This window comes from Cygnus atratus, chromosome 11 (assembly GCF_013377495.2).
Source record: "Cygnus atratus isolate AKBS03 ecotype Queensland, Australia chromosome 11, CAtr_DNAZoo_HiC_assembly, whole genome shotgun sequence".
In the NCBI taxonomy this organism is placed as follows: domain Eukaryota; kingdom Metazoa; phylum Chordata; class Aves; order Anseriformes; family Anatidae; genus Cygnus; species Cygnus atratus.
The window spans coordinates 18,606,714-18,633,601 of NC_066372.1; the positions used below are offsets into that span (position 1 = coordinate 18,606,714).

General features: G+C 42.9%; 1 protein-coding gene across 1 annotated transcript in view; it reads left to right on the forward strand.

Annotated features, from left to right (window-relative positions):
* The window catches only part of ALDH1A3 (aldehyde dehydrogenase 1 family member A3), a 37,096-nt gene extending 11,053 nt beyond the window's left edge, over positions 1-26,043 (forward strand). The window contains exons 4-13 of the mRNA XM_035554621.1: positions 1,563-1,692; positions 2,881-2,942; positions 5,675-5,803; positions 8,333-8,446; positions 11,529-11,631; positions 12,651-12,835; positions 17,825-17,989; positions 20,212-20,369; positions 21,546-21,620; positions 23,039-26,043. Of these exons, the coding sequence (XP_035410514.1) occupies positions 1,563-1,692; positions 2,881-2,942; positions 5,675-5,803; positions 8,333-8,446; positions 11,529-11,631; positions 12,651-12,835; positions 17,825-17,989; positions 20,212-20,369; positions 21,546-21,620; positions 23,039-23,111 (1,194 nt within the window). The 3' untranslated portion in view covers positions 23,112-26,043. The remainder of the gene's footprint in view (positions 1-1,562; positions 1,693-2,880; positions 2,943-5,674; positions 5,804-8,332; positions 8,447-11,528; positions 11,632-12,650; positions 12,836-17,824; positions 17,990-20,211; positions 20,370-21,545; positions 21,621-23,038) is intronic.
* The last annotated feature ends 845 nt before the right edge of the window (positions 26,044-26,888 follow it).

Sequence of the window (26,888 nt, forward strand, 5' to 3'; positions counted from 1 at the left end):
CTGGCTCAGGAAAATCTCTTTATAGCTGTGAAGCTGTGTTAACTTGGACTTCTGCACTGAAGAACTATTGCTAATGGTTCCTCATCCTGTCCTCTCATGCAGAATAAGGAGACTAGGACCTGAATTAAAATGTGCTGCGGTTGGCAGAGACCTTTAGACTATGTGGGACATGTATATCTTTCAAATTGTGCCCACAGTTCTCTTTATCTCTCAGCTTTGAGCTGGTGCCTGTCCATACTTCACCTGTTCAATGCAGTACTTTTCTTGTGCTTGTCTTAGGGAGTATGGCACTCATGATACTCAGTGCTGTTATATGCAAAAGTTCCTGAGCTGTTGTCCCAAGTCTGTACTTGCATGAGCTGAGCCTCTTTCCCCCAATACATTGTCTTTGAACCACATGGCAGTCTCCAGTTTCAGCAGGACAGAAGCAAAAGCTCCAGGTCTGAAGGCAGTTCTGGCCAGCAAATAAAAGGAAATGTGTGTGTATGTGTGCATGAATACACCCTGTTCATTTTCTGCTCATTTTTTGATGCAGCTTCAAAGAAGCCTCCTTTTTCCATAAACCAGGACGCTTATTTCAAGCTTTCTGCTGTCCTTCTGATCTGGGAGGGCTTGTTTGGCATTGTTATTTTCACTGCAGAAAACCAGCCCTAGCTGCCTTGGCTGCATGCTAAGTAATGACTTATAAAAATCAGTCGTTTTAGCAGACATTCACAGTGGATAGCAATCCTAGTCATTCCAAGGGGAACGTCTGTTTGAGTGCTGTTTGGACCCTAATGTCTGTGGAAGATGACAGGGTATGACTTCATTTGTAAACAAAGATGTTTCAATCTACCAAGGGATAGCGCTTCCTTTATGGATGTGCTGGCCACTTCCACCAACGTGCCATTTAATGACCTGAGTAGAGAACAAAGCCTTCACTCAGCTAATGTCCAGAACAACGAGAAGGATGCGGGCTGAGACTGGGTTTCATTTAGAGCTGCTCAACATCGGTGCAACTTCAGTGAAGTAACTTCTCCCTTGCACTTAAGCACAGTTCTGAGCCCGAAGGTTACTTTACTAGATCTCTAAAAAATGTGTTTTCTATCATCGTGTGGATAAGAGGCTTTTCAGAGGTTGCTTTTAGGACTATGAACAGAAAAAAATAGACTTCCAAATAAAAGGAAAATGGGTCAGACTGATTTCAGTGACACCATCTGGAATCCAGAACATCTGTGGCAAGAGGGTCAGATACAGCGAAGCCGTGACACTTGCGTAACTTCTGAGCGGTGCCCAGACCACAGCCCCGAATCCCACCCACAGCTGCCTTCTGGGGTCTTCCAGAAAATGCGCCTTTATTGCAATCACTGAACAAAGCAACTTGTGTGTGTATCAGGGTTACTGGGTCTAGTTGTCTCCTTTCTACCTTATATTAACTAGATTGTTCCTTAAATATAAGGTGAGGGAAGGAAACTCCATGTCTGTGGCATGAGACAAAAGAAAATTGAGAGTTTTTCTGAAAGCTCTTTTTTAAAGAAAAAAATATGGAGGTGGTTGATGGTACATTTAATTATTTTTTTCAGACTCTGGAAACAATGGACACAGGAAAACCTTTTCTGCAGGCTTATTTCATTGACCTGGAAGGTTGTATAAAGACACTTCGGTATTATGCTGGATGGGCTGATAAAATCCAGGGTAGAACTATCCCAGTGGGTAAGTTCCTTAAGACCCAGTGTCAGAGCTGGAAAGGGATCAGGCTTCACGGGGCAGGTTGGGAGGAAGATGCATGGAAAGATTTGCTTCTGAAAACCTACAAAGGAAGGTGTTCCCTGTCTATCTCAGGATGCGTTTTAAGTAGGCACGTTTTGAGATTTTAAACTCGGGAGAACAGTGAATGCCTGGAAGGATCTTTAGAAAATAATGGATGGGCTCTTTAGTTTTTTGTTTGTTTGTTGTTTTTTTAACATAAACCTTTTTGCATTTAACATTTAGGCTATTTAGTGTATTTTCAAAATCAGCTTGTTTTGTTCCTGCGTGCAGGTGATCCCCAAGGGTGTATGAAGGAGAAGGACGGGCACTGCACACAAAAATTAGTCACCAGAGGAAGGGCTCTGAAGGGCTGAACTAGTTCAGCCTGTGCAGTCAGCAAAGGGTCTAAAGTCAGTGATGGTAGTCATACAAACTGAGATCTGTCACCCTCATCCAGAGTAATGTGAAGCTTTGCCTTCTGGATATTGGTCATTGGTCCTGACTGGAGATCGCTTTCAAAAACTATAATTCACATTCACATTTTCTGTCAGATCTTCCCAGTGAAACTAGATTTTATGCAAAAAAAAAATGTATAAGGAAGATGTCCTTTCCACTTTCTTTCGGAAAGTGTAGTATTTTAAGACGAATGGTATTAGTTTACTCCCAGAGTTTTGGTATTTTTTAGTGTGATTTCTTACCAGAAATGCAATTCCTCTTACAACGAATGTGATTCCTGTGCAAAACAGGTTTAAGAACTTTCCCCCTCAGGGAGACGAGTGCTTTGCTACTTTCATGAGACACCATCTGAATGAAATTTGTGCTTGTTCTTCAGTGTAGTAAGGAGTTATCCTCCCCTGAGCCTGAACACGGGGAGTCTGCGGAAGGAATTGACCCACTGGTTTTAAAAGGCTCCACTGTGCACGCGAGCAGTGTTTGGCTTTTGAGCTAACACAAGACCTATTCTCAAACAGGTCTTCATCCATCTGGGGTATCCCAGAGGCTTGAGCTGAAATGAACAGATACAGGCTTCTTTGTCTAATATGGTTTTGGTTCTGTCCCCAACCTTTTTGTTTGCAGTCATCTTAGACTGTTTCTCTAGAAGCAAGCATTTTGACTATTGTTTTTTTTTCCCTATATTATTTTGTTTTGCAGATGAAAACTTTGTCTGTTTCACCAGGCATGAACCAATGGGTGTTTGTGGAGCTATAACCCCGGTAAGTAACAGTGATGGTGCCCAGAATCCCTCTTGGAAATGGAAGCAGTGCATGCACACTTCCCATCTTATGCTGCAGCCATTTTCTTCCTAGTTAAGTACAGCTGTTCTGCAGGGAACTCCCATTTCAGTTGCCTGATGTAGTTTCTTGTTTTACCCCCATGCCAATTGCTCTTGGCAGTGCAAAGTCCTCTGCAATGGAAGGGTGGGTCTCCTAATCAGATGCTCTGTTCCTCTCTAAGGCTGACAGCAGTCACCAGAGACCAGTCAGAGCTCTCTGACTCTTCCACTGCTAGGACAACCATCTTGTCATTACATGTGCTAGCTTCTTGCTGCCGAGAGCTGATGCATAGTTTTGAGTTTTAAATCATATCCATTATTAATAACCCCTGGCAGTTCTCTGAGCTTCCTGTGATTAAATCTCACTGGATACAGTTCTCTTTTTCTTTGAGGTCTCATTCTCTGCTGAGGGGACAGTGTGGCTAGTTCTTGGAATGCCTCCAGTTTTAGTGTGCGTTTCTCGCTCTGTTTAAACAGCCAGCTAGAAAGGCTTTACAGCTACATGGGAGACGTAGTTTGTTCCTGTATGGATGTAAAATGCTTTGAACATTGTATCCTACAGGCCATCAGGCAAATGGTGGCATGCCAAGATTCTTTGGATACTTAGATCAGTAGAGTCCATGGAAGATTTTGACCCTTGGGATAAGGTTATAGGAGAGGCTGAATGAGATGCATGTGGGGTTGGGGATTTTCTGGACCCTGGGAATACCAGGTCTGGACCGGTTCCCAAAGACATCTGGATAAATTTTGCCTTTTTCTTCAGCTGGACTGAGCGTGTATCCCCGGTGATAAGGTGGTACGGTCTACTTAGCCCTGTGAGGGTGAGGCAAATTGGGAGGTGGTTGATACTAATTATCAGACATTTGGCTTAATGACTTCTGCACAGCCTTTCTGGGTGAACAAGCAATGTGACTGCTCATAAGCAGCTAGAATTTGTGACACAAGATCAAAACATCAGATTCCTCACTGATGATCATCAGTGTTGTGAGATTAACTATCATCAGTTAAAAGGTATCTCCCTGTCGTCCTTCAGCTACCTTTGGCACTCAGCAGTGCTTTCAGAAATGATAACTTCAAAAGCCTGCATGTAGGATATTTTGGAGGGCCACTGTAAGGGGAAATTGTGGGACTCTTACTGTTTCAGGTCGACCGTATATTAGCAATAAATACAATAGAAAGACCAAATATGTCTCAAGTTCAACAGTGTTTGCAGAAAGGATGGTTGGGGTCAACAGAACCACATCTGTTTCCAGTTTACTTAGAACAACTCCTCTCAGTTATTTTCTTTCCAGTTTGATCTCTAACATGAACAGTCAGTGGATGTGTGTATTCCTCCTTGATATCAAGGGATTCTGTCACTATTCTGCATGTCTCCCTAGACCAGTTAACAGTCCTCTTGTGGCTTGACTCTATTTAAACTAACCTTCTTATCAAGGGAAGTTCTTAGAAAGTGCAGTATTTGACTGAACTTTATCCCAAGGTGATGTCATCAGCAGTCCTGATGACCTTTTCTAACTTACTTTCACCAGCCATTCTCCAGCAGAAAGATCCTGGTAGAGTTATGTCATACTCTGAAAGTGTAGAGAAGTAGTGGAGGTGCAGATGGCCTAAGATGAGAATTAAGAACTTCAAGAAGGCTTAGGAGAAAAAGTCAGATGGGCAAATTGTGGGATGTGGCCTTTGGAGATCACTGAAACGAAATGGGTCTGGGAAAGAGGGAGAGATGAGCTGAAGAATAGCACGTTAGACTAAATTCCGCTTTGTCTCAGGGCTGCTGGGTTAGAACAGAACTCATCTCTTAAAAGCTACACTGCTAATTTAGTTGCAAGTGTGAATTTGTGGATTCCTAACATATTTGGCGTCTTTGTTGATAGCTGAAGGCCTGTGGCTTGAGGCTTGACAAGAAGTCTCCTTACTGTTGGCCTGCTTCCATCATCCCTAAAGCAGCATTAATTATTTTTAATGAAGAAATCCTTTCTGCTGCCAAATGACCTTTCCTGAGATTCAGTGTGAGCTAGATTTTCCACTTCTTGCTTAGGTTCCAAGATCTACAAATACCCATGAACATGAAAGAGATTAGCACAGAGGAAACTGATGGGGACTGGTTCCTAATTCCAAAAAAGAAAACTAATTGGAAAGGAGCAATTTACAATTTGAAGGGAGAATAAGAGCTGCCCTGGATTTCCATGACTGAACACCCACGGTTTCCTAGTTATAAACTGGAAATGAATGATATTGTATAACTCCTAACTATACAGACAATACCTAACACAGAAAAACTGAGTTTCTTTCATTGAGCAGTTTCTCCCCGTAATTCCCCCGCATAAGGATGCTGTACAAAAATGATGCATCAGAACACTGCCTCCAGCATGGTTTCTGTGAACAGCCAAAATCCTACACGAAATGTGATCAGACTCCCGTAAAGAATGAGGGCACATCATGCAAAGGTTTGGTCAACTTCAAGGATTAACTTGAGAACTGCCAATGGTATTTGGGATCTCAGGGGGAATCAAGGATGCACTCTGTAGTCTGTGCAAATGCAGTATTGTTAGCACTTTTCTATGTGGCTATATTCCCAGTTGCCGGTTTCTCCGTGAGCTGCCTGAAGGTGGGGGAAATGCTGTGTGGAAGTGAGTAGGGGTCTCATCCAACTGACCTCTTGTGCTCTTGCAGTGGAACTTCCCATTGCTGATGCTTGTTTGGAAGATGGCACCAGCGCTGTGCTGTGGAAACACTTTGGTTATTAAACCAGCTGAACAAACGCCTCTGACATCGCTGTACATCGGCTCGCTGATTAAGGAGGTAAGGAAATCTGAACAGCCGGTCTACGTACTGTTCTTCTAAGATTGTAAGTAAGACTGTGATTTGAGTTGGTGCTTTTATTCCTCTGCTCTGTCTTCCCCTCTCCCAAATGAGGGAAAGACTGCAGCTCAGTTTTATTAGGCAATGAGGCAAAAAAGAGTGTGATAGATAACAGTGCTGTGTTCGTAGCGTTTTAAAGTGGGATAACTTAACTAAGACAGAGAGAGTGCCATGTGAAACAATTCTTCATATTTATGTGGCTTATAGAACAACTTAGCTACATCTGGCCTTTAAAGCCAATTCCTGTACTGACACAGAGGGAAGATCATAGGCTGAGACTTCAAAATGTTGTTTTAGGTCTTGTCAGGTAGGGATCCCAGGTGTCCTCAGATATTTATCATACGGAGGTGGTAGAAGGTGCACAGTACCTTTCAGGACTGGTTAGTAAAATGTCAGCTCCTATATCTAATTATGTGACTAACTGTGAGCAAAAACTAAAGGGTTTGGAGGTATGCTTTTGCCTCTCAACTGGAAAAGCCTGTTTGTTAGGCTCAGTCTAATAGGGATGATTCTATCTGTTCTTGGCTTAGCCTGGGAGAAAACAGAAGGGTATGCTAATAAATTGACACCTAGGGCTTCTCTGCCTGGAAAGGCAATGCAAAACTACTACCACTTAAGAACCTCCTACAGCTAATTAACTTAATAAGATCACACAAGATGAGTGACCATAGGGTGCATTTATCATGACCTGCCACAGCAGTGATCTTTTCACTCTGACGTACAGTTCCCCAAACGCAGGTATAGCATTTCCCCAGAAGAACCATTCCATTCTGTTGCAATTAATTTTTGAGCTGAAAATTCAAGCTGTCTGTTTCTTGCAGCTAGTTTACACTTCAAGGCAGAAATGTAATTAGAGCAGAATAATTTTATTTGAAGATATCCCTTTCTCCACCCAAAATTAGCTACATTCCTTGCAGGTTTTCAGAACAATAAGTTCAACTTTTTCATTTTTAATTCTTGATAGGATGCAGAAGGTGTTAACACACAAGCAGAACTGTGTTACAATTAATGAAATAATTTTGGGCCAACCAAAATATTTTGGCTTTTATTTTTGCTGAAAAACAGAAAAAAAAAGTCTACCTCAGGTTGACCTGAAACATTTTTTTGCTTCGTTGTGGCTTTGCTGCTGACTCCAAACACCATTACTTGCACAGTTTGACATGCAACGTTTTCCTGAAAACTCATTAGCCAAGATGCAAACTCTATTAAATTCCTATTTATCGTTGTTGCATCCATAGGAGAATCAGACTGCCCTTCTAATTTATTTAAAAAAAAAAAAATCTTACCAAAGTAATTTTTCCAAGGTAGCGCGTAAGCAATTTCTTCCTTTTTTTTCAATATTAGGAAGGAGCAGCTACATTAATTGAGATTCTTTTATTAAAAAGCCATGTGAAATGAATTGGACGTTTAATATCTTGCAATTCCATTGTTAGTAAATTCAGGGAAAACAGCCTGTGCAATCAGTAGTAGGGAAGCGCTAGCCTAGAAGAGCATAATCCTTGAAACTCTTATTTCAGGAAGTAAAAAAAAAACAGACCAATAAGTTCCACACTTTTTCTTGCACTAGAATTTCATCTAAAGTTTTGCCATTTGTCTCTTTTGGCAGAATGACTACTTGGCTAATCTAGGTTGTAAATGTGGTGGAAACTGGCATAAGTCTATTACCATCTGCTCTTGTATTCCTGTTTTATTAGCCCCCATCATCTAGTGAGATTTTACTGACTTCTTAATCCCTCTAGCCTCTGAAGAACCACAAATGTCAACCTTTGTTCAAAACAAACTTTCATGCAGTTACCCCTTGGCTCCAGCTGCACGGCAGTAGCTGAGGGCCAAGTTTGGCCAAAAGGCTTGCTCTCTTTTGATTTTAAACTGGGGCTCCTCCAAGAATTCTTATTGAATCTTGGCGTTTCCTAAGCATGGCTGTTGTTTTCATCCACATCTACTCCAGCTGGTAGCACGCAGCTATGTTACTGGAGAGTCTGGAAAACAGGGATGTATCTAGTATGGGCTCCTTCCCTGCAACTTGCAGTTTTGAGGTGCTGCATGCACCTTGAGGTACTTTATCATGCACTAGGCACATTAAAGACGTGGTTTTTTTTGTGTATCTGTGCTTTGTATGGTAAGAGGGAAATGTATATTTGTGCCCTTAACTTGATTTCAGTGAGATTAGTAAAATGAGGTGATGCTGTTGATTATTCAAGAATTAAGGTGTTTTGCTCACTTATCTTGTGTGAGGCTACAAAGGTGAATGGGGTTTGCACAGCCTTCCTATAAATGCTGAAGAAATGCTTGCAAGGGAAATGCTTTGTAGGAGTTACTGTGATTGTTTTTAAGGTTTCTCCTCATCCTTAAGAATAGTGCTACTAATTCAAGCTTCCTGAAAACTGAACTGCAGCTCTCAGGAGTGCAGATATCCTTCAGAGTGCTCAAAATCCCTCTCTACAAAGCTCTATTTAACCTCTGTTTTAGGTGGGTTTCCCTCCAGGTGTGGTGAACATTGTGCCAGGCTATGGCCCCACAGCTGGAGCTGCTATTTCTACCCATCACAGTATTGATAAAATTGCTTTTACTGGATCAACAAAGGTAGGTAATGGATTTCTGATAAAACACCTGCTGTTTCTCTTTGCATCCTCTCCTAAGACAGTACCAATGAAATATCGGTAATTTCTGTTACCAGCTCTATTTTCCATTACGTTCCATGTGACAGGATTTCTCAGAAGTGTTTGGGATTTGTCTTAGTCAGGTCCCTCTGCTTTTGCTACTGATTCTTGCTCTAGTGAAAGTCCCACCTCTGTAAACTGGGTTTTGCCAAACTGCCACATTTCTTAATAAGAACTGTAAACAGCAGATGTTCTGACACAAGGTAGGATAGTCTACAGGAGAGGCTGGCAGGGATTTAACATCATGTCATTGACCTGATGGAGCTTCTGGGCAAGATTGCCTACTAATCCTGCCCTGCAAACGTGTGCAACTGGAAAACATGTCAGTCAGGGCCCCGAACAATTCTTCCTTGGCTTTAGTTACCACTGAGGAACTAGGACTTAAATAAAAACATGGCCCTGTGCCCACAGCTTCCTCTGCTGATGTGGATGGGATTAACATTTGAGCTTCTCTTGAGACCTGCACAGTGAAGCACCTTCTATTCATTTTTTTTCCTGCGTAAATAGCTACAGCTGCATTGCTTAGGAGAGAGATGGAAGTGAGGCCTCTACAGTATCAGGCACCTCCAGCCATCCTCTTCCGTGCCTATGTGGGGGAAAAGAATGTATGGCTTGGCCTAGTCCATAGAATTGAGCACAGCTGTGACATGCAAATAAATTTGTCTCCAGTAACAAGTGCTGCAACGTCTCAGACAAAAGCGTGCTTAGAAATGTGAATGTTTTTCCACTCACTGCTCTAGATTTTCCTTGCAACTTATACATGCACCCGGAAGACAGGGCGACGTACAAAGAATGGAAATGCTGACACCAATGGGTATAACTGAGGCAGATATAGTCTCCTCACTTGTATTTTCTTGAATAACATTATTCTTGTCAATCATTCGCTGAATTCGTCCATTCTTATGCCTGTCCGCATAATTGCAGAGTGTAATCTAATTGCTTAATTATGACAAATTACCTCGAATAGTATCTTGGTCAGTAAAGGTAACTCGTAAAACACTCAAAAGCTGTTGCATTTAACAACAGTACCATCTAGTGGCTTTGTGTATTTGTATTAGCTGCTTAGCTTATCCCAAAGGAGAAGGTGTGTTAAGCCTCCGTTTCTGTACAGAGATCATGGGAACAAACAAGAACACAATAAAGTAAAAGTTCACAGTGAGGTTTTACTCTCTTGATAGCTGGTGTAATCTAGAAGCTTATTCAGGTTCATGCTGGTCTCCAAATCCTAGATCAGAAACTTTTAGCTAGGATTAGATGCTGGCTATGTCAAAACAATAGAGCTTATAGACTCATCCAGCCCACATGGATCTGTTTGGGTTTTTAATGAAAAAGGAGTATCCAGTGGATTAGGGGAGAAGGAAAACCTCAGCTGTTGGAGCCCATAGGCAAAAAACTCCTATAGAAGCCGTGCTTGTCTTCCTAATCCGTGGGTGTGCAGGAAACACCAAGGGAGACAGATTCTTCACTAATGCATGCGTAATTTTGAAGTGTTTTCTTCCCCCTCCACCCATCTGTAAGTTCAGCTGCACCTCTGCAGTATTTGCAGCATAATGCTACTGTTTCTGAGCCAGGAAGTGAAGCTAATTCAAAATACATTTTGACTTAGTTTTTAAGCCCCAGTTTGGGCTCAGGGCCAGCCTGGAAATGCTGATCACAAACTCCACGAGAGTCTTCCTGTCTAGATTTCTTCCTTTCCCTCAGTCTGTTAACTTGCTCCTCCTTGGCCAGCTAGCTTGTAGCAATACCTCTTGTGAAGCTATGTTCCTCTGCAGCATGATGCATCACTTTTTCTTCTCTCTCTGGGTCTGGGCTGCTGGGTGACTAGAGATGATCTGTACTGCTAGGTTTAGGAGTCCTGCTTGAGTTACAAAGGCAAGCCATGAGAAATGCAGACCTAGAACAGCCAGCTAGCTGCTGCACGCTTTACTTTCTCACAGCTTCCCTGCTGGGCAACAATATTTTTAGGCAGAAAGGAAGTTAACTGCCATGCGCAAAGGTAAGATACAAAAAGAACAGTTACAAAATGAAGAAATTCAAATATAAGGTCACACTTAAAATAATAATAAGAACCTGCCTTTACAATTGAAACTCTCACGGTGTTTTAATTCACACTGTCTCTAATAAAATTAAATGACTTAGTGATACTGACATTTGATTTATGCCCTTCTTGTGAGGAATTCCATTTCACAAAACAGGAAGATAAATTGCTGTTTTGGTGTTAGCAGTATAAAAAAGAAATAGCATAGTCAGAATTTGGGAAAAACATTTTTTTCTGGGGAGGTGGAGGGGAGAAATGCCCTTAGTTTGACATTATTTGGATTAAAATCTGGAAGCAGAGTTAATCCTTCCCTGTGGCCAGATAAATTCCACCAGATCATCAGAGCAGGCTCCTGTGAAGAGAGCGCTACAGCAAAGCTAGGCAGAGTTTATCTGTTGCCATCCTCAGGTATTGCCTAGGAAGGGACATATCTCAGCCACTCGTGCATGAAGCAGCTCAGCCTAAACTATCAGAAAGATGTAGATTTCTCCTAAATGTCAAAATCTCTCTTTGGCTTTCTGGTACGGGAGTGGTAGCAGATAGGAACAGCCAGTTTTTATCACCGTGTTGTCAAATTCTACTTGAAGAAGTTTAATTCCTCATTTTTTAGAATAAAACATAATCCTTGAAGCCACGGTGAGTGCCAGTGTCGGTCACTACCTTGCAGTGGGTGGGAAATGCCTTGTTCTGCAGCTCTGGGTAGCAGGTAGCTTCAGAGTGCAGTTCCTGTAGCTCTCCCACATCACCCACCATTTCAGATCTGCCTAAAACAGACATTAATTCTGGGGCTGCTTTTAACCCAGCTCATCACAGCAGTAGGAAACTCAAGGCATTTAAGAATCCCTGACTTCTACCTGCTTCAGCCACCCACTAGGCTCTTTTACTCTTGCTAGCATCTCACTTGACGCACTTTGTTAAGGCTTTCAGGGGAAACAGCCCGTGTCCTCTTTGTGTCTCAATGCCACAGGTCGGAAAACTGATCAAGGAAGCTGCTTCCAAAAGCAACCTCAAAAGGGTGACGTTAGAGCTTGGAGGAAAAAACCCCTGCATCGTGTGTGCAGATGCTGACTGTAAGTATCGGCTGCTGTGTTTATTTGCTGTAATACACCAGGTGTGGTGCTCTTTGTGTGCCTCTGCTGTCCTTTGGCAATCAGTAGGCTGGTGTTTGCTGCTTCCTTCACCCCAAAGGCTAGAGCAAACCCCTGTCCAAGAGCAGGACAATATTGTGCTGCACTTGAGCTCTTCCCTAGCACAGGGACCCTTCCCTGAAAGAATGAGCAGATCATTATCCTGTTGTCTCCCCTGGGGATGGCTGTAGTTGCAGATAAATCTTGCTTTTGTGTGTCTTTGCTATTGTGGTGCCTTCTCTTTGGTGGCACTGCAAGGCCTGAGCCAAATGGTGGGGAAGGTAGTTTCCTAAAATGCAGCCCTATGCAGGCATTCATACGACAGGAAAGTTTCATAGGTCCTCATCTAATCCAGAGCTCACCTCTGTCTTGGGGGTCTGCACAACTCGTTTTGTGTAGTACACTGGGACTGTGTGAGTAGCACTAGGAAATATATGTAAGATGTGGCCACTAAAGGGATTTGAAAATCCTGTCTGGCTTGGGAAAATACTCTCCCCTCTCCTGTGGAGGTTGAAAGCCAGAGGTACTTGTGCCATCTGTTAACGGTGAGTATTGCAAGGAGCTGGTCTGAGCTGGCTGTGCGACAGAAGGGCATGCCGCTTTCTAAACAGTCACCACAGAAATGAGTCTTCAGGAACCGACGCGTGGTATCTAGGGATCCACGTCTCAGTTCCCACAGTGGAGAAAACCTAGTTGCTGCCTGCAACGAGTCCTTGTGAAGAAAGTATCTGTGGCTGTGACCAACTAGACACTGAGACAAAAGGCAGGAAGGGGAGTGGAAATAATAAAAGAGCTGGTCTGAGGGCAGTGTGAGGCCGTGTGAGTGTCTTCAGAGGGTGTGGACCATTCTCAGCATTTTTTAAGAAGGCTTTCAAAAGAGAAAGGAAAAAACAAGTCTGGAAACACTGAAGGGCTGAAACTGTGCATGTGGTAACGCTTTTTCCTCCTGGGCCGTGGTGCAGTGGACTTGGCAGTGGAGTGTGCCCATCAAGGCGTGTTCTTCAACCAAGGGCAGTGCTGCACGGCGGCCTCGCGCGTGTTTGTGGAGGAGCAGATATACCCGGAGTTTGTCAAGCGCAGCGTGGAGTATGCAAAGAAGCGACTCGTTGGAGACCCCTTTGATGCCAGAACTGAACAAGGGCCCCAGGTAACCGTGTGCCTGAGAACAGTCGTTGTTTGGTTATTGGTTGTGTTTCGGTTTAATTTTCCTTGTGTAAATATTATCCTTGTGAATATGGTCCCAGCAGAAGCCCAGAGGGTGAGTAATGTATCATGGCTTTATTTTTCTCTCTATTTTAAATACCAATCAATCACAACTGTTGAAATGTTATGTTGTAATTTTTTAAACACAAATGTATTTAATTCACTTCTTATCCAGCTTTATGGAAGGGGCTGCCTCCCTGGTACAGTAATACAAAGCATGTTGCAGCGAGGAACAGCGACGCACAGATGGGTGCAGCTGCAGAAACGACCGTTCAGCTACTTGGCTGTGCTGGTGATGACAAGTAGTTAAAACCCAGAGACTCCTGAGTCCCCACTTTCCCTCTCCTCCTCTGCCCCGCTTCTGATCCTTTGGAGAGGTTTCAGCTGAATTAGCAGGAAGAACCATGCCAAGCTGATGTCACAACCAGTTTTGTCAGTGCTTCCAGAGCCTTCGTCTTATTTCTTCCTTTCAAAGCGATTTCAGCTGAAGTCGAGAGCTCTGGAGGAAGATGATCCTTGAATCAGATCTTCTGCAGGGCCACTGCTTGATTCCAAAAATAAAGGGGGAATCCCAGAAAGCTATAGCCCAGGCCTCCTGTTCTCAGTACTGCACTGTGAGATTTTCTTCCTTGATGCCATATGGGATCTCTCAGTGAGGGGATGACCATGGGACATCTGCCTCCCCTTATCTGGAGCTCTAGGCCCATTCACACTTGATCTGAGCAAGGGAAATCTTAATTGTGTGTTCTTATGTATGGGGAATAAGTCAATGTACATCCTCAGATCATGCTGGTTCTGCGTCTATCCCTGTAACTGGCCTAGAAAGAGATTTCAAACTGCTCAGCATTTTTAGGGAGATAATCCTATGTTGGAACTTGCTTCAGCAGAGATGAGCTGACCCTCAAACTATCACAGGGTCTGCTCTTGCCTTCTGTTAAGAGCTCTCAGCTTTCTTTCTTTTGTTCATTTGTTTGTTTGTTTGATATAATATCATCCTAAGCCTTACACAGCTCTTAGTAGCAGTGAATGAGTTGCATTAATAATTAGTCCTGTGAGGACCATGCTCATCTGGCTGCTCTGACAAAGACCACTGACTTGATGAGAACAGCCCCTGAAATCATAGGAAGTAGTAGTGGGGTTTTAAAGGGTGAAACACCCCGCACTGGGCAGAACATGTAGAACTGGGCTGCTTCTTTCAGCTCATCCTTGCCCTCAGTACTTGGCAGGCTGGCTGAGCACCACGCTCTGGTATCGCTGCTGTGATTTAAGGGAGACTGCAGACAGAGCTGTAATTAAGGGTAACAGTAAGTACAAATAGAGCCTGGCCAGGCTGTAAATATGGCATGTATGTCCTCTTTCCCTGTTCTGGCTTGCCTGTGGGTGGGAGAGATAGCACCCAATGTGCACATACCTGAAGTTCTCTGTCAAGTCCAGGATGGAAAAGTGTTGAGAAAGTGGAAGGAAACTGCGAAACCCTAGGCTTTCATGTGGCTCCCAGTGCAAACCACTTCCTCTGCAGCTATGGTTGCTTTCTCTCCGGAGCCTGTTGTAAGATGCAACACGCAGAAATTTGAGCAGAAGAAAGAAATGATGTAGTGTCACAAGGGCTTAAAATACCTCCAAAGCAGCAAAGATTCACACCTGCCCACAAGCTACCGTTGAACTGTAGTTTCCAGACCAGATTTCTCCTCTGTTCTCGAAGTAACCTGCTGCGCTGTGAGGAAGGGGGTTTTCTGAAGTGATGGAGAAAGGAAGAGTCACTAGGAGAAAAAAATCTCTTCCTCTTGCCCTTCATCTCTCCACTTTGGGCCTTAGTTTCCTTAGATCCAGGTCATTGCTTTTACTCTCCTTCTGTGGGTCAGAGGATGAACAAAACCTGTACGGAGGCTGCTGTATAGCCCCCCGTTCTGGGACAATCACTGGTTTAGACGCCAGCAACGTGAAGAAGTTGGAGCCAGCCCTTAGGCTCTGGGGTTTGTAGCCCATCATCTTTTTGGTCCTTCACCAGCTCTGGGTGCTTTTAGCCAGACAACGGGACCAGGAACTTCAACAGAGCTCAAAAAGCATGAAATAGGAGATTCTCTGCAGCCCGAGCTCTGAGCTGGTGCTGTGTGAAACCAAGCTGGGCACAGTGCTCTGGGTAGCTGCAGGGGACACCCTGGAGAGGGACAGACAGTACTGTTCTGTGAGAACTTGATGTAAGCTAGTCCTGGAAAATTGGGCCTGTCTGCAGCTGTTCCTTCCTATATTGAACCGCGTTTATAAGCTAGACTGGGGAACTGGCTGATTCAGGGCTGAACCAGCCTTTTTGGAAGTGAGGAAGAAATGTTTTAGTCAGATCAGTTCCCTGATATGTATTACCGTGCACTGGCATGGATGCTTGTGGCGCGGGTATAGGGAAAATACTGTGTCAGCTGCAATATTGGGTTATGTTGGTATAAACTGCGCTTCTTCGATCAAAATTAAGTCAAATTTAAACAGTATTAAATTTAAATAGAAGTGAGGCATGCTTCTGATGTGACTTCGCCAAAACTCACATGTGTCTGACTGTGTTGGCTGGCTGGAATTCAAAGGACACCACAAGAGACCTGAGGGGTAATCAGGGCTGTTTGAGTAAAGTGCCAACCTCAAATAACAGACCAAGGGCACTTTTCAACTTTGGATTCCTGTGAGCTGTATCATAGGGAAGAATAAAGTAAATCTGCACAGATGGCAAGCTGGTTAACCAGAGCATTTACAAAGCTGTGAACAGCAGACTGCGTTAGGTAAGGTCCTGGTGGACTAGAACAGGGATTAAATCAGAACAAGACTAGGCTAGTTTTCTTGCTGTAAAACCCCAAATACTGGGGTTTCTGGACTATAAAGGATGGTTTACAGGAAGAAAATAAGCTCTAAAGCTGCTGTGTGGTACTTGCTAGCCAGAAGTTATTCAGCCCAAACCCCACTGCTTGAATTTTGAGACGGTGAATATTTTTCTTAGACCGTAGGTGTTTGTGGATGTTAGGATTAAAGTTTGAAAGTAGAATATGTGAGTAGAAAGAGCGTGTGTCAGTCTGTTGGACACAGTTGTGGGATTATTCTGTAGGATTACAAATGCTAGGTTTGGAAAAGGAAAAACCGCATCTTGCAATCTTGAAGTAAATGAAGCAAGACGTGAAGATTTGGGGGTTCTCAGCATTACAGCGATCTTTTAAAAGCCTTCCTCTTTTTTGAATTAGATGGACAAAAAATAGAATTTGCTCTACTAGTGTGTTTTTAATAGAAGGCAATAGTCAAACCATAAATAATAGTGGAATAGGGAACAGAATTTAAACAAGCCTTGCAAGCTCTAGTTACAATGACAAACAGTTCCACCCTTGCATGTCATTTTCACAAATGTTTTCTTTCCCCAGTGTCTTTTCATCTAACTGTAGTTTGCCTTGCAACAAGTTACAGCTGTATAAATATCCTTGTTTTGTTTTCTGTGTTGTGAAGTGGATGAACTGGATTGGTCTGGATCACAGACATGCCAGGATGGAAAGCAGTTGCAGATATTTTCAAATTATTTACATTCGGCAACTAAGCAACCAGGCAAAGAGACAATATGCGTGACACCTGCCAAGCTTACTTATGTGACACCCTGTATTCTACACGAGGGCACGCATTTCTTTGTGCAGTAGCATGTATCAAGTGTTTTCTTGGGTAGCATCATAACACATGAGAGAACACGAGCGCTTAGTACAAGCTGTCCACAGCGCATGTGATATGCACATCTGTGTGGCAGGAGATGTGCTGTTCTGGTTTTGCTGTGTACCAGAAGTACCCTAAGGACACCCTCCTGAAGCTTTGATATTTGTCTAAAAGCATGAAAACTTGGATTGTGTGTGGCCAGGATTAGCAAGGGACAGGATATAGTCTGTAATCTGGAGGAGTCGAGCGTGGAACACTCCGTGTAAACAGTCCCAACTGGCAACCAGCCCTGCCAAAATAAAAGCAGATGTGTAGGGAGGGGTACTGAACCAGCACAAGCATTCGGTGATAGCTGGCATTCAGAATCACCTCCCAGGCAACCATGAGCCAGTGGTGGAGTCTTTTATTTAATTCACCTCCGTGGATTTGTTGATTTTGTTTGTTTGTTTGTTTGAACATCTCCATTAGTCTTTTACTACCTGCAGCACGCTGTGAGGAGGTGTTTCATTGCTTAATTATGCATCGTGCAAATAGCCGTGTTCCTTTGTTTGAAACCTGGCAGCACCTGCAGTGCAACGCTGCATGTGGAGCACAAAAGAAGGACTGGTGCTGGTCAGTACTGGGCTTCTGCACCTCTCCCCAGCGCAGGACCCACTGTGCTGATGGAGGGATGTCTCCTGCCAGTGCAGAAAACCAAAACATCCTGGGATGCTACTAGTCTCTGAGATCCTCGAAAGGTGATTCTATTTTTACAAATATGACTTCAGTGCAGTAGTTGCTCTGAAGTCGCCCAAGTGACCAGCTGCCAGCCAGACGTAGCCCCGTTCATTATGAGACTTTGAGCTCTGGGGTTCACCCAGTTCATTGTAGTGTGAACCTGTTTATCTCACAGTTGGACAGTTTGTCCAGAAGGATGCTATGAGGGACAATTAGTAGGTCCCAGAGCTGGTGTGAAGTGACCATGGAAATGCATGTCTGGGATGCAGCGGAAGGGAAAGTGAAGAGACTCCCTCCGTGTGGCAGCAAACTATTAGATTAAACTACCATATGTACCTTCACCTTCTGTTTTCTGTGGCTCAGGGCCTATCTCCTGTCTTTCATTGTGCTTATTGCCTGACTTGCAGTCATAGATGAGATGTAAACTTACCTGCTCTAGCAGTGCCCTGCAAACATGTCCCTGGATATACAACGTGGCAGCAGCAGGTCTCAGCCTCTGGAACAGCGATGGCAAATCACTGATGTTTTCTTTCTTTTTGTCTGACAGATTGACCAAAACCAGTTTGATAAGATCCTGGAGCTGATAGAAAGTGGGAAGAAAGAAGGTGCTAAGCTGGAGTGTGGGGGTCTTGCCATTGAAGACAGAGGCCTGTTTATAAAACCCACTGTGTTTTCAGAGGTCACTGACAACATGCGTATTGCCAAAGAAGAGGTACAGTACAAGTCACCTGAACCTTTAGATGCATTCCCATGATGTAAATGGGAAAGCAGCTGTAGAAAAGAGGTGTGGTCGTGGTTTGAAGTGAAGACTTGAAAGGAGAATAGAAATTTCACATATTTTACTTATTACAACATCCTAAAAACTGTGAAATCCATATTCTTCTGATGAAGTGTCTGCAAGGTGAGCTTGAATCCGGAGTGGGGGGGGGGAGAGGATGTGAGGAGGAGAGCAGCACAGGCAAAAATGCTGCCAAAATATTTTAGCAGCATTTTATTCTTTTGTGCAACTAATAGAGTGCCTGCTTGCCAGCCATTTCTACTGCCTTGCTGCTTTCCCCCATTTTATTTTGTTTTCCAAAAGTGAAGTAGCCCTGTGAGTGTGCTCACTGTACAGTAACAAACCCACATAAAAATCTAGTAGGTATCATTACCTGAAGGCTTTTGGGTCTCATTTCAAGAGAACTTGATATAACAGAAAATAAAAACAAACGCCTTATCTAGATGTAGCTGCTGTAAATGCTATTTGTGAATAGTGATGATGGACTGGTTTCTGACAGAATCCTAGATTTTAAAGCTCAGTAAAAATAACTGAAGTAGTGTCAGACTGGAGCAATTCAATGTTGCCCTGTAGTTTGGAAGGTTTTCTGAAGACAGAATTACACACTCCCCTGTACAGACTGATGGCTGTATGTGCCATGTGCTCTCACACACCTCCTACTGAGTAAACTTGAAATTGCTTAGCTGATTTCAATACATGCTGATTCCAAGTGATAGGGGAGAGTATGATGTGTGTTCTTGACCCGCTTCTTTGTAAAAAGGAGTTGCTTTATTGCAGAAAGAGGGAACGAGAACTCTGGGACCTGACGCTGGGGAGCAGGGAAGGAATGGCCTTGCTATGCTGCTACTGAAGAACATTTCTCAAGTAGTGTTAGCGTCTGAAATAATCTCAGATTCTCTTCCCATGGTGAAATCCCCTGAGACTGACCATTTTTTCCCAATAAGAAATATGGTCAAAGCCAGCAAAATGCAGATCTAATACTCTGGCTTCCATTATCCATATGCAGAAAAAATGAACAAGCTGCATGTGATTAGATCCTGTGATATTCCTTTGAAATATAGTTAATCTACTTTTCATCATGTTCCCCAATGGAAAATAAGTAGCTGCTGAAGTCCAACTGGCACTTGTTTTTTATAGCTTAGCCTAGTGCATTTTATGGGGCTGCTTACTGTTCATTCCCGACAAAATATTTAGATGTCTCAGATCTGCCGCAGAATCTCCAAGGAACCTGGGAAAGATATCAGTCAGTCTGGGCATGAGTTGCATTCTAAAAATAGAGGGGGATAAAAGTTGAAAATCCCATGACAGGCCTTTTTTTTTTTTTAATGAACTGACTCCAAATCCCCAGTCATGATTCATGAGCTTTAACCAGTTTCATTCATATACGGTTTTGTTGCAAATGCACATTTTTTCTTTGCCTAGGATCAAGGCTCCAGTTAAATACCTGCATCTTCCAAAAGGGTGAAAAATAGAAACACTTGTATGGGCCGAAGGGCCAGGCAATTTGGTTAGCCTAGCCCTCAATGGGGCACAAGTGAGACTTTATCTCACCTTCAGTAGGGGAATGATTATTGTATTGCAAGACCACGCAGGCCCCACCTTTGTTAGCGTTCGTGATGGGAGATTCCATTCCCAAAACTGGGAAGTATTGTGTGTGCTGGCTGCTTCTGTGCTAACAACCTGGGATGCCAAGTCTGTGGTCAAACGCATCCGTGGTAAATGCTCTGCAGGCAAATTAACTGCATACACTTGCAGAAGCAAAGTTAAAGCCAAAGAAGAAAACTTGCAATGCTTGAAGTACATTAATTTCTTTTTGAATGCATTCAACTTCTTCTGAGTCCAAAAGTGGAATGAATTGTAAATGGAGTAAGGATGAATCATTTGAAACTTGTCCAGATCTAACTGCTTATTTGATTGTTGTAGATGATCCGCTAGATGTTGGATCTTTGCATTTATTAACCACTACAGCACATCACTGTACTTTCTTTAAATTCAGTTTAGTGACCAGTTTTTAAGAGACTCAATCAGTGACTTCTAGAAAAGCTAGTATATAACACTTCAAATATAGTATCCAAACAGAGCTTCTGATTCTGATTACTTCAAAATTACCGCGAGTAGCAAAGGCTGTCCCATGCTAATGTTTAATTTGTGTGCAGATTTTTGGGCCAGTTCAGCCAATTATGAAGTTCAAGAGTATAGAAGAGGTCATAAGAAGAGCCAACAATACTGAGTATGGACTCACGGCTGCGGTGTTCACAAAGAATCTGGACAGAGCATTAATGTTAGCTTCTGCATTGCAGTCAGGAACTGTCTGGTAAGCAGTGTGAGATCTCAGTTTGGGCTGTGCTTTTGTATGCTGGGAGTGGGGAGGGCTGTATGATTTGTAATCCCGTGTAAATGCTGGAGGTCAGATGTGTTAGTAGTCTGTTCAATTCTTGATATTCTCCTAAGCAACATCCATTCATCAAAATAAGGCGGTGAGGACCAGACGATCTGGCACGAAATGGTGCATTTGTTCATTCAGTCGTTGTAGTTCTTTACATCTGGAGAACTCTGAAAATGTAAGGGTTGTACTAAGTTCCGCCAGACGTGATGCCTTCCAAAATCATGTATGTAGAAAAGAGCAACTCTTACAATCGATCATAAGGTAGCATCAACTGGGGTCTTGCACAAACCATTATGGGCAGTAGATGGCATCGTACCACTGTCAGAAAGATAAGTAGCTATTTTACTTACAACATTTCTTATTTTATATTAGAATAGTTTTAAAGGTGGAATTCTGATATTTTTTTTCCCACTGAAGATAGGAATTTGATCTGGTCTCTGAACTTGATGCATACAGAGGACTGATTTCAAGAATTTGTGCCAGAAGAATTCACCTCTTTGAAAAATATTTAAATAAAAAAGGGATGTTGGGCTTTGAAGGATCTATGTACTGTACACACGTGAAGGTGCAGTCCTACTGCACCAAGCCATAACCGGCTCTCTTCAGTCATTTCATCTCCCTAAACTGCTGAGGAGGCATCTGCATTAGTTCCTCCTACCCGTTGTCTACAGAAAAGGGGCTAGTGCTTCTGTTTTCCTGTGACACAAGTGTCTAATGCAGGCCAGCTGTTCTTCTATACCTGGAAGTGGGTGGTAGGGCCTGTTTGTGAGTGTTCAGACAACTTTGTGTAAGCATGTTTGTTTCAGAATGCACTTCATTAAATTGGGGCAGACTTTCATCTACCCTTAAGCATGACCCTGAACACAACATAAATTCCAGCTCTAGCATGAATGCCTTAGCCATTAGAGATTATGAAATGAGATATGAATCAGACTCGGAGCACTACTCAAATGTCTTCTGTTTCTGTAGCAAAATAAGATGATATTGCTACAATCTGATTTCTCGAGTGAAGGAACTGTAACAGATTTCAGCCTTTTGTAACGCTGCTGTTGTCATCACCTTGCTTCTCCCTGGTATTGAATTGTCTTTATGTTTTTATCATAGGATCAACTGTTACAATGCACTCTATGCACAGGCTCCTTTTGGTGGCTTTAAAATGTCAGGCAATGGCAGAGAACTGTAAGTTTTGCTCAGTATTTTGTTTATATATGGTTGGTAAATGCAGTAGTGATTATGACTTGGTAATAATATTGTTGAATTTGCTTTTAAACCACCAGGCTTGCAGCTTGCTCCACAGGTTGGTGCTAGGCCAGTACAGTGTGGACATAAAGCACAGATTTGAGAACAGTAGCAGTGCCTTCAGGAGTACCTTCATCTACTTTATAAACTATTAACAACTTCCATTCAGTCAATTCCACTTGCAGGCATTCTTTTCTTACTAGTTAGATCTTTAGATCAAGAAGGATTTTTAGATCACTTTGGCGTGGGGCCACTTGTATCTACCTCAAATGTCCTCCACCTTTACGTGCTGGTATCTAGGCCTCCCTTTACAGCTGCATCACACGTCTAGCTTTCAAGTGCTGGAGCTAGAAAAGCAAGGAATGATCTCCAAGAAGAGATCCCTGCCTTCTAAGCTTGCCTGTAATTTAGGAAATTACAGAAGGACCTTCTGTCCCTTTTCCCCAGCCCGACCTGTTTCAGCTGGCTACCAGACATTCCTGCTCTCTAGTTACTAATGCAGACATTTTTAAAACAAGGTCATCCTACAAGTTAGAAGAAGAGTTGAGAAACTGACTTATATCTTAATTTTATTCTTGTGCATGAGAGAGGCGGGTTTTATTACGCCATACAGAGGAATCTAATGCACCTCTTCTTTCATAAGGCAGGTTTATTTCCAGGAACCCTTTCTAGCAACTGTTCTGGTGCATCTGCTGCTCTGAGATACTCAGATGCCTCACTCGCTAAGCGCATCAAATGAATGAATCCTCAAAAGGGACATACATACTGAGACCTTATGGTTTACTTTGCCTGACTGCCTGGCTAATTAAAGGATGTCGGGTATATCCCTTGGGCAAGGCATGGCAATGAGGGCAGTTGCCACCAACTACAACACAATGCAGTGGTTGGGTTTGTCATCAATATCAATTTCTGGAGTAACTGTGCCCCCCTGATGTGCAGTTATCTGGTTGACAGAAGCCTACTTTCAGTGAAAAAGTAACTTCAATTACTGTTTAAGCACTGATAAGTATGTTCATGTGGATGTTGTTTTTATGGCGTCTCACAATATACTGTTTTCACTAGGCCAAGAGTCACAAGGTGTCATCTTGTGAGTTACTGTGACCACAGTAACGACAGGGTGTAATTGTGTGCACATACCTGCGCGTACATAGATTATTAGATGCGGGGAGCCAAAATGACAGCTGTTAGCTGTATAGCTGAATGTTAGTTCAGATCTGGTTTTAATGGCCTGATGTTATCTGCAGCAGCTGTTGATCCGTGGCTAAGATGCACTTGTGCAGAAATCTCTTATCTTAGAGAAGCACACATTAACATGCTACAATCCTTTGTCCCTTTCCCTCCTCTCTCTTCTTTTCCAGTGGTGAATATGCCTTGGCAGAATATACTGAAGTGAAAACAGTCACCATTAAACTCTCCCAGAAGAGTCCATGAAAACAGAAGGCCTAAAAATGCTGACACTCTGAATGTGACACATCGGGGGTGTATTCAGAGCAAGTGGGAGGGGAGGGGTAGGAAAGAAAATGGAAACACCTAACTTTTTTCCTCTAGAAACATTGAATCTACTGGACTCCATTTTGTCAACTGGCTCTTGGAAAACTGATTTAACTGACCCTACTGGCAGCATAGCACACACGTGTACTACACGAGTCCCTGGCTGTACATCTGTCTGCTACCTGTGACTAAAATGCTGGTCAGTCACCTGTCAGCGGGACATCTGCTTTCAAACTGTACCCCTGAAGGACTTGGACATCAAGGGCGTGTTAGAGAGACTTCTGGTACCTTTAGCAATTAGTTGATTGTGAAACAATTAGTTGATTGTTAAACACCTTCAGAGGCATGTGGGTTTCTCTTGGCATGAATGGACCTGAGTAGTAGGGCTAATACAACTTAACTGACGTTGATGGAGTTTGTGTGAAGACTGCAGATGAAGTTTTGGATGGGAGTGCAAACTTTCAAGGAAGGATCTAAAGAAATTTTGTTTGAAAGAGCTATCTTGGTCTCTCTAAAGATACGTGCATCCTCCATATTGGTGATATTCTAGCCCTGAATGAGATTGATGGGAGTTTCCTGGAGGACTCTTTTGGGGCCATTATTTCACCCAACAGAGCTAGACTTTAAAGTGTCCTTTGAACCTGATGTTTTGGTGTGCACACATTACACATGCTGCATATGCAAGTTACTGACTTGCTAGCCCTTCTGGCTCCGAATGAGTCACAATTGTATCTCATACCTTCACTATAGCACTTTTTGCAAGAGGATTTTGCACTGTACTTACCGTGATGACACAGAGTTGAATTCTAAACATGTAGCATGGTAGATACCCCACAGAAAACATCCCACACCAGTCCTTCTGATCTGGGAGAGGGAGCAGAAGAGCTGCAAGAAGCTGTCCTCCTCTCTCTTTCACTTTCAGGCTGTGTGAACATCTCTTCATTTTTTGAGCCAGAGCTGTCATTATGAGAGTAAAACTTATAAGCTCTTCTCACCGCTTCTTTTTCCCTTGTGAATGTAGCTTAAAATAGAGTTCTGGAAGTACAGTATAAAAAGGCAGGTGCTCCCAAGCACATACTGAATGCTAAAGATGTGGGTGTACAAATGAGTTACCAAGGAATAAGCTATGGCTGAACTCAGTGTGTCGGCGCCTCTGCAGTAAATGCCCCTGAGAGTGCCGTCGTCTTGTAGCTGGTCCTTCACTGAGGAATAAACTGCTTCGAATTGTCTCTTGCTTATAGTCATATGAGCATGCACGTACATGAATAGCATCCTCGGAGTGGCTGTCACACTAAGTTCATGCCTTAGCACCTCCTGCTGTAATTTCTTTGCACACCCAGACATTACTTACTATGAGATTGATGAAAAGCCACCTGCTGTCATCAGATCCTGAGTTCACTGCTTTCCTTCCCCCTCCTCCTGTTTCTGTACCGGAGAACCACTGGCAAGAGAATGGGAAGTCCCAGGTCTGCAGGAGCTGTACGTATGCAGGATTTAGTGGTGTCAGCTTGTTAGGAAGTTTAGCTGATCTCACTGGGCTCATCCTCCGAAAGCAAACTGATACAGGTTTCCTGTGGAATATTGACAGTTCTCCCCAGAGTGCTAGTAAAGACTTGCTTGGAGTTTTTTGGATGTCAGGGCTTGAAGCAGGAATGAAAGTCTAACCTCTATTCTCCGATGCAAGCAGGAACTTAACTGGTAACTTCTGTGATCAGAGAGACAGCTAGTCAGTAACAAGCTCTGTTGTGAGTGGACCTTTTTTTGGAGGGGGAAGGAAGGTGGGTGGTGGTAAGTAAGGAAAAAGTTTGCATGAGCCTAAACTTCCTTATTAGTTGTTGAACATTGAAATTGCACTTCAACACTGCTTAATGTCTTAAATGACATACCTCCAACAGCTGTGTACAACTAAGTGCCTGTCCTCCCATGGATATGTGGGACAGGTAAACCTCCCCATCCAGTGAAGAAAATGTCCTCCCTACCCCATGAAAGGCCAAATGGGAACATTGTAAATAAGCTTCTATTTTTGTAATACACTTAGAGCGCAAACATCTTCTCAGACAAATATTTTTACTTTTGCCTACTTAACGGTTTTCTAGGGCTGCAGTCAGACAGTAGGGAGGTAAGGCAAACAGTAAAAGGCTGGTTATCTTGATGTATCTCTATATTCACTTTTGATAAACAGTGGTTGTAACTGAAATCATCTGAAAATCTTAAAATCTTAGTATTCTGGCTTTATATGTATAATATATATTTCAACACTTTTTTTTTCCCGTATCAAGTTTTTAAAAAGTTGATGTATCTCTTATTGTATAAATCAGGGTTTGACTCTACACACTGAATTTTCTAAGTTATATAACATTAGACACTAACTTTAAAATAACCCCTTAGAGGGTATATATTCTTTCATTGCACAGTAAGGCTTTCATATGAAATACTACTTTTTTTAAAGAACTATATTTATAAATTAGGATACAGTTAATCTAATGTATTTTTATAGCTAAAGGTACATGAAAATGCTATGTTTAAACCTCTTGTATATATCTAGACTATGGGTATCTTTTTGTAATAGTTCTTGTTCCTAATAAATGTTTAACTTTGTGAAATGCTTTTTGAATGCTACATATTGGTATGCCTCAAAGTGAGATGGGGAAGAGGGAAACTTCTGCTGACTGTACTCATTTTAACAGAGGAGTAACTAATACTTTATTTACACTGATTAGCGTGCCTCAAGATAATTCTGACCCCTCTACTGCGCATGTTAAGACCTTTTCCATCAGTGTGCAACTTCCACTCAACTCAGTCCTCCTGCTGCTGTTTCTTATTTCACTCTGAATTTGGCCCATTGTGTTAATAAAAGTGATCACTGGAAAGAGTTAAGGTTTCGTGCTTCTAAAACAAAATGGCCCTGTATTGCTCTAGTTACAGCGGGCTCTTCCTCGAACAGCCTGATGTCTGTTTCCCTCGATTCAGTGACCCAGCAGTATTCCCCAAACAGAAACGTGCATGGGGCTCACAAGAGGCAATGTAATTTCAAGGTACCTTTATTTCAAGGTACCTTTTCCACTCAGCAGGACTGAATGCAGAGTGTGTGTTTGCATTTGTGTATGTGGGGATTCAGTATCTCACTGGGGGACTGTGAAGGAATCTTAACTTGGATTCATTTCTGCAATCTGTGAAGAATAGCCTGTTTTAAAAAGGGCAAGGGAAGTAAAGTGCTGAAGTGTGGTCAGTGCTCTACAAATAAAAGCTGGGTCATGTGTCTGTTAGCTTACCCTTTAAGCAGTTGCTTTTGCCACTTAAAGTAAGTAGAGGGGGGAGGAGAGCAGGGTTGCATCGGGCAGGGGCAAGCACAGCTCCTTCCAGTTTAGAGCAGGATGGATCCTTTCTGCTTTCTGAGGTGAGCCTCAACATGGAGAATTTGAAAGGACTGAGGACCATGCTGCCAGATGGGATGTCCTGCCTTGGGCTGGCTGCTTCCTAAACCCCTTTGTGACACAGCCATCACTAGTAAGACTCTGCTCCACACCTTCCCTTTCCTGTCTTATTTCCTTCATCTGCAGTGGGGACGGAGAGCAAGAACATCCCGCTTTCTTTAACTCTCTTCGCATCTGATGCACATGTTAGAAAAGATACAAATACCTGTCATCTCCCTACACAGGCCAAGCCAAGCCCCTTGAATTTTCCACTTGGTAGTAGCATCGCTCAGGAACTTTGTGA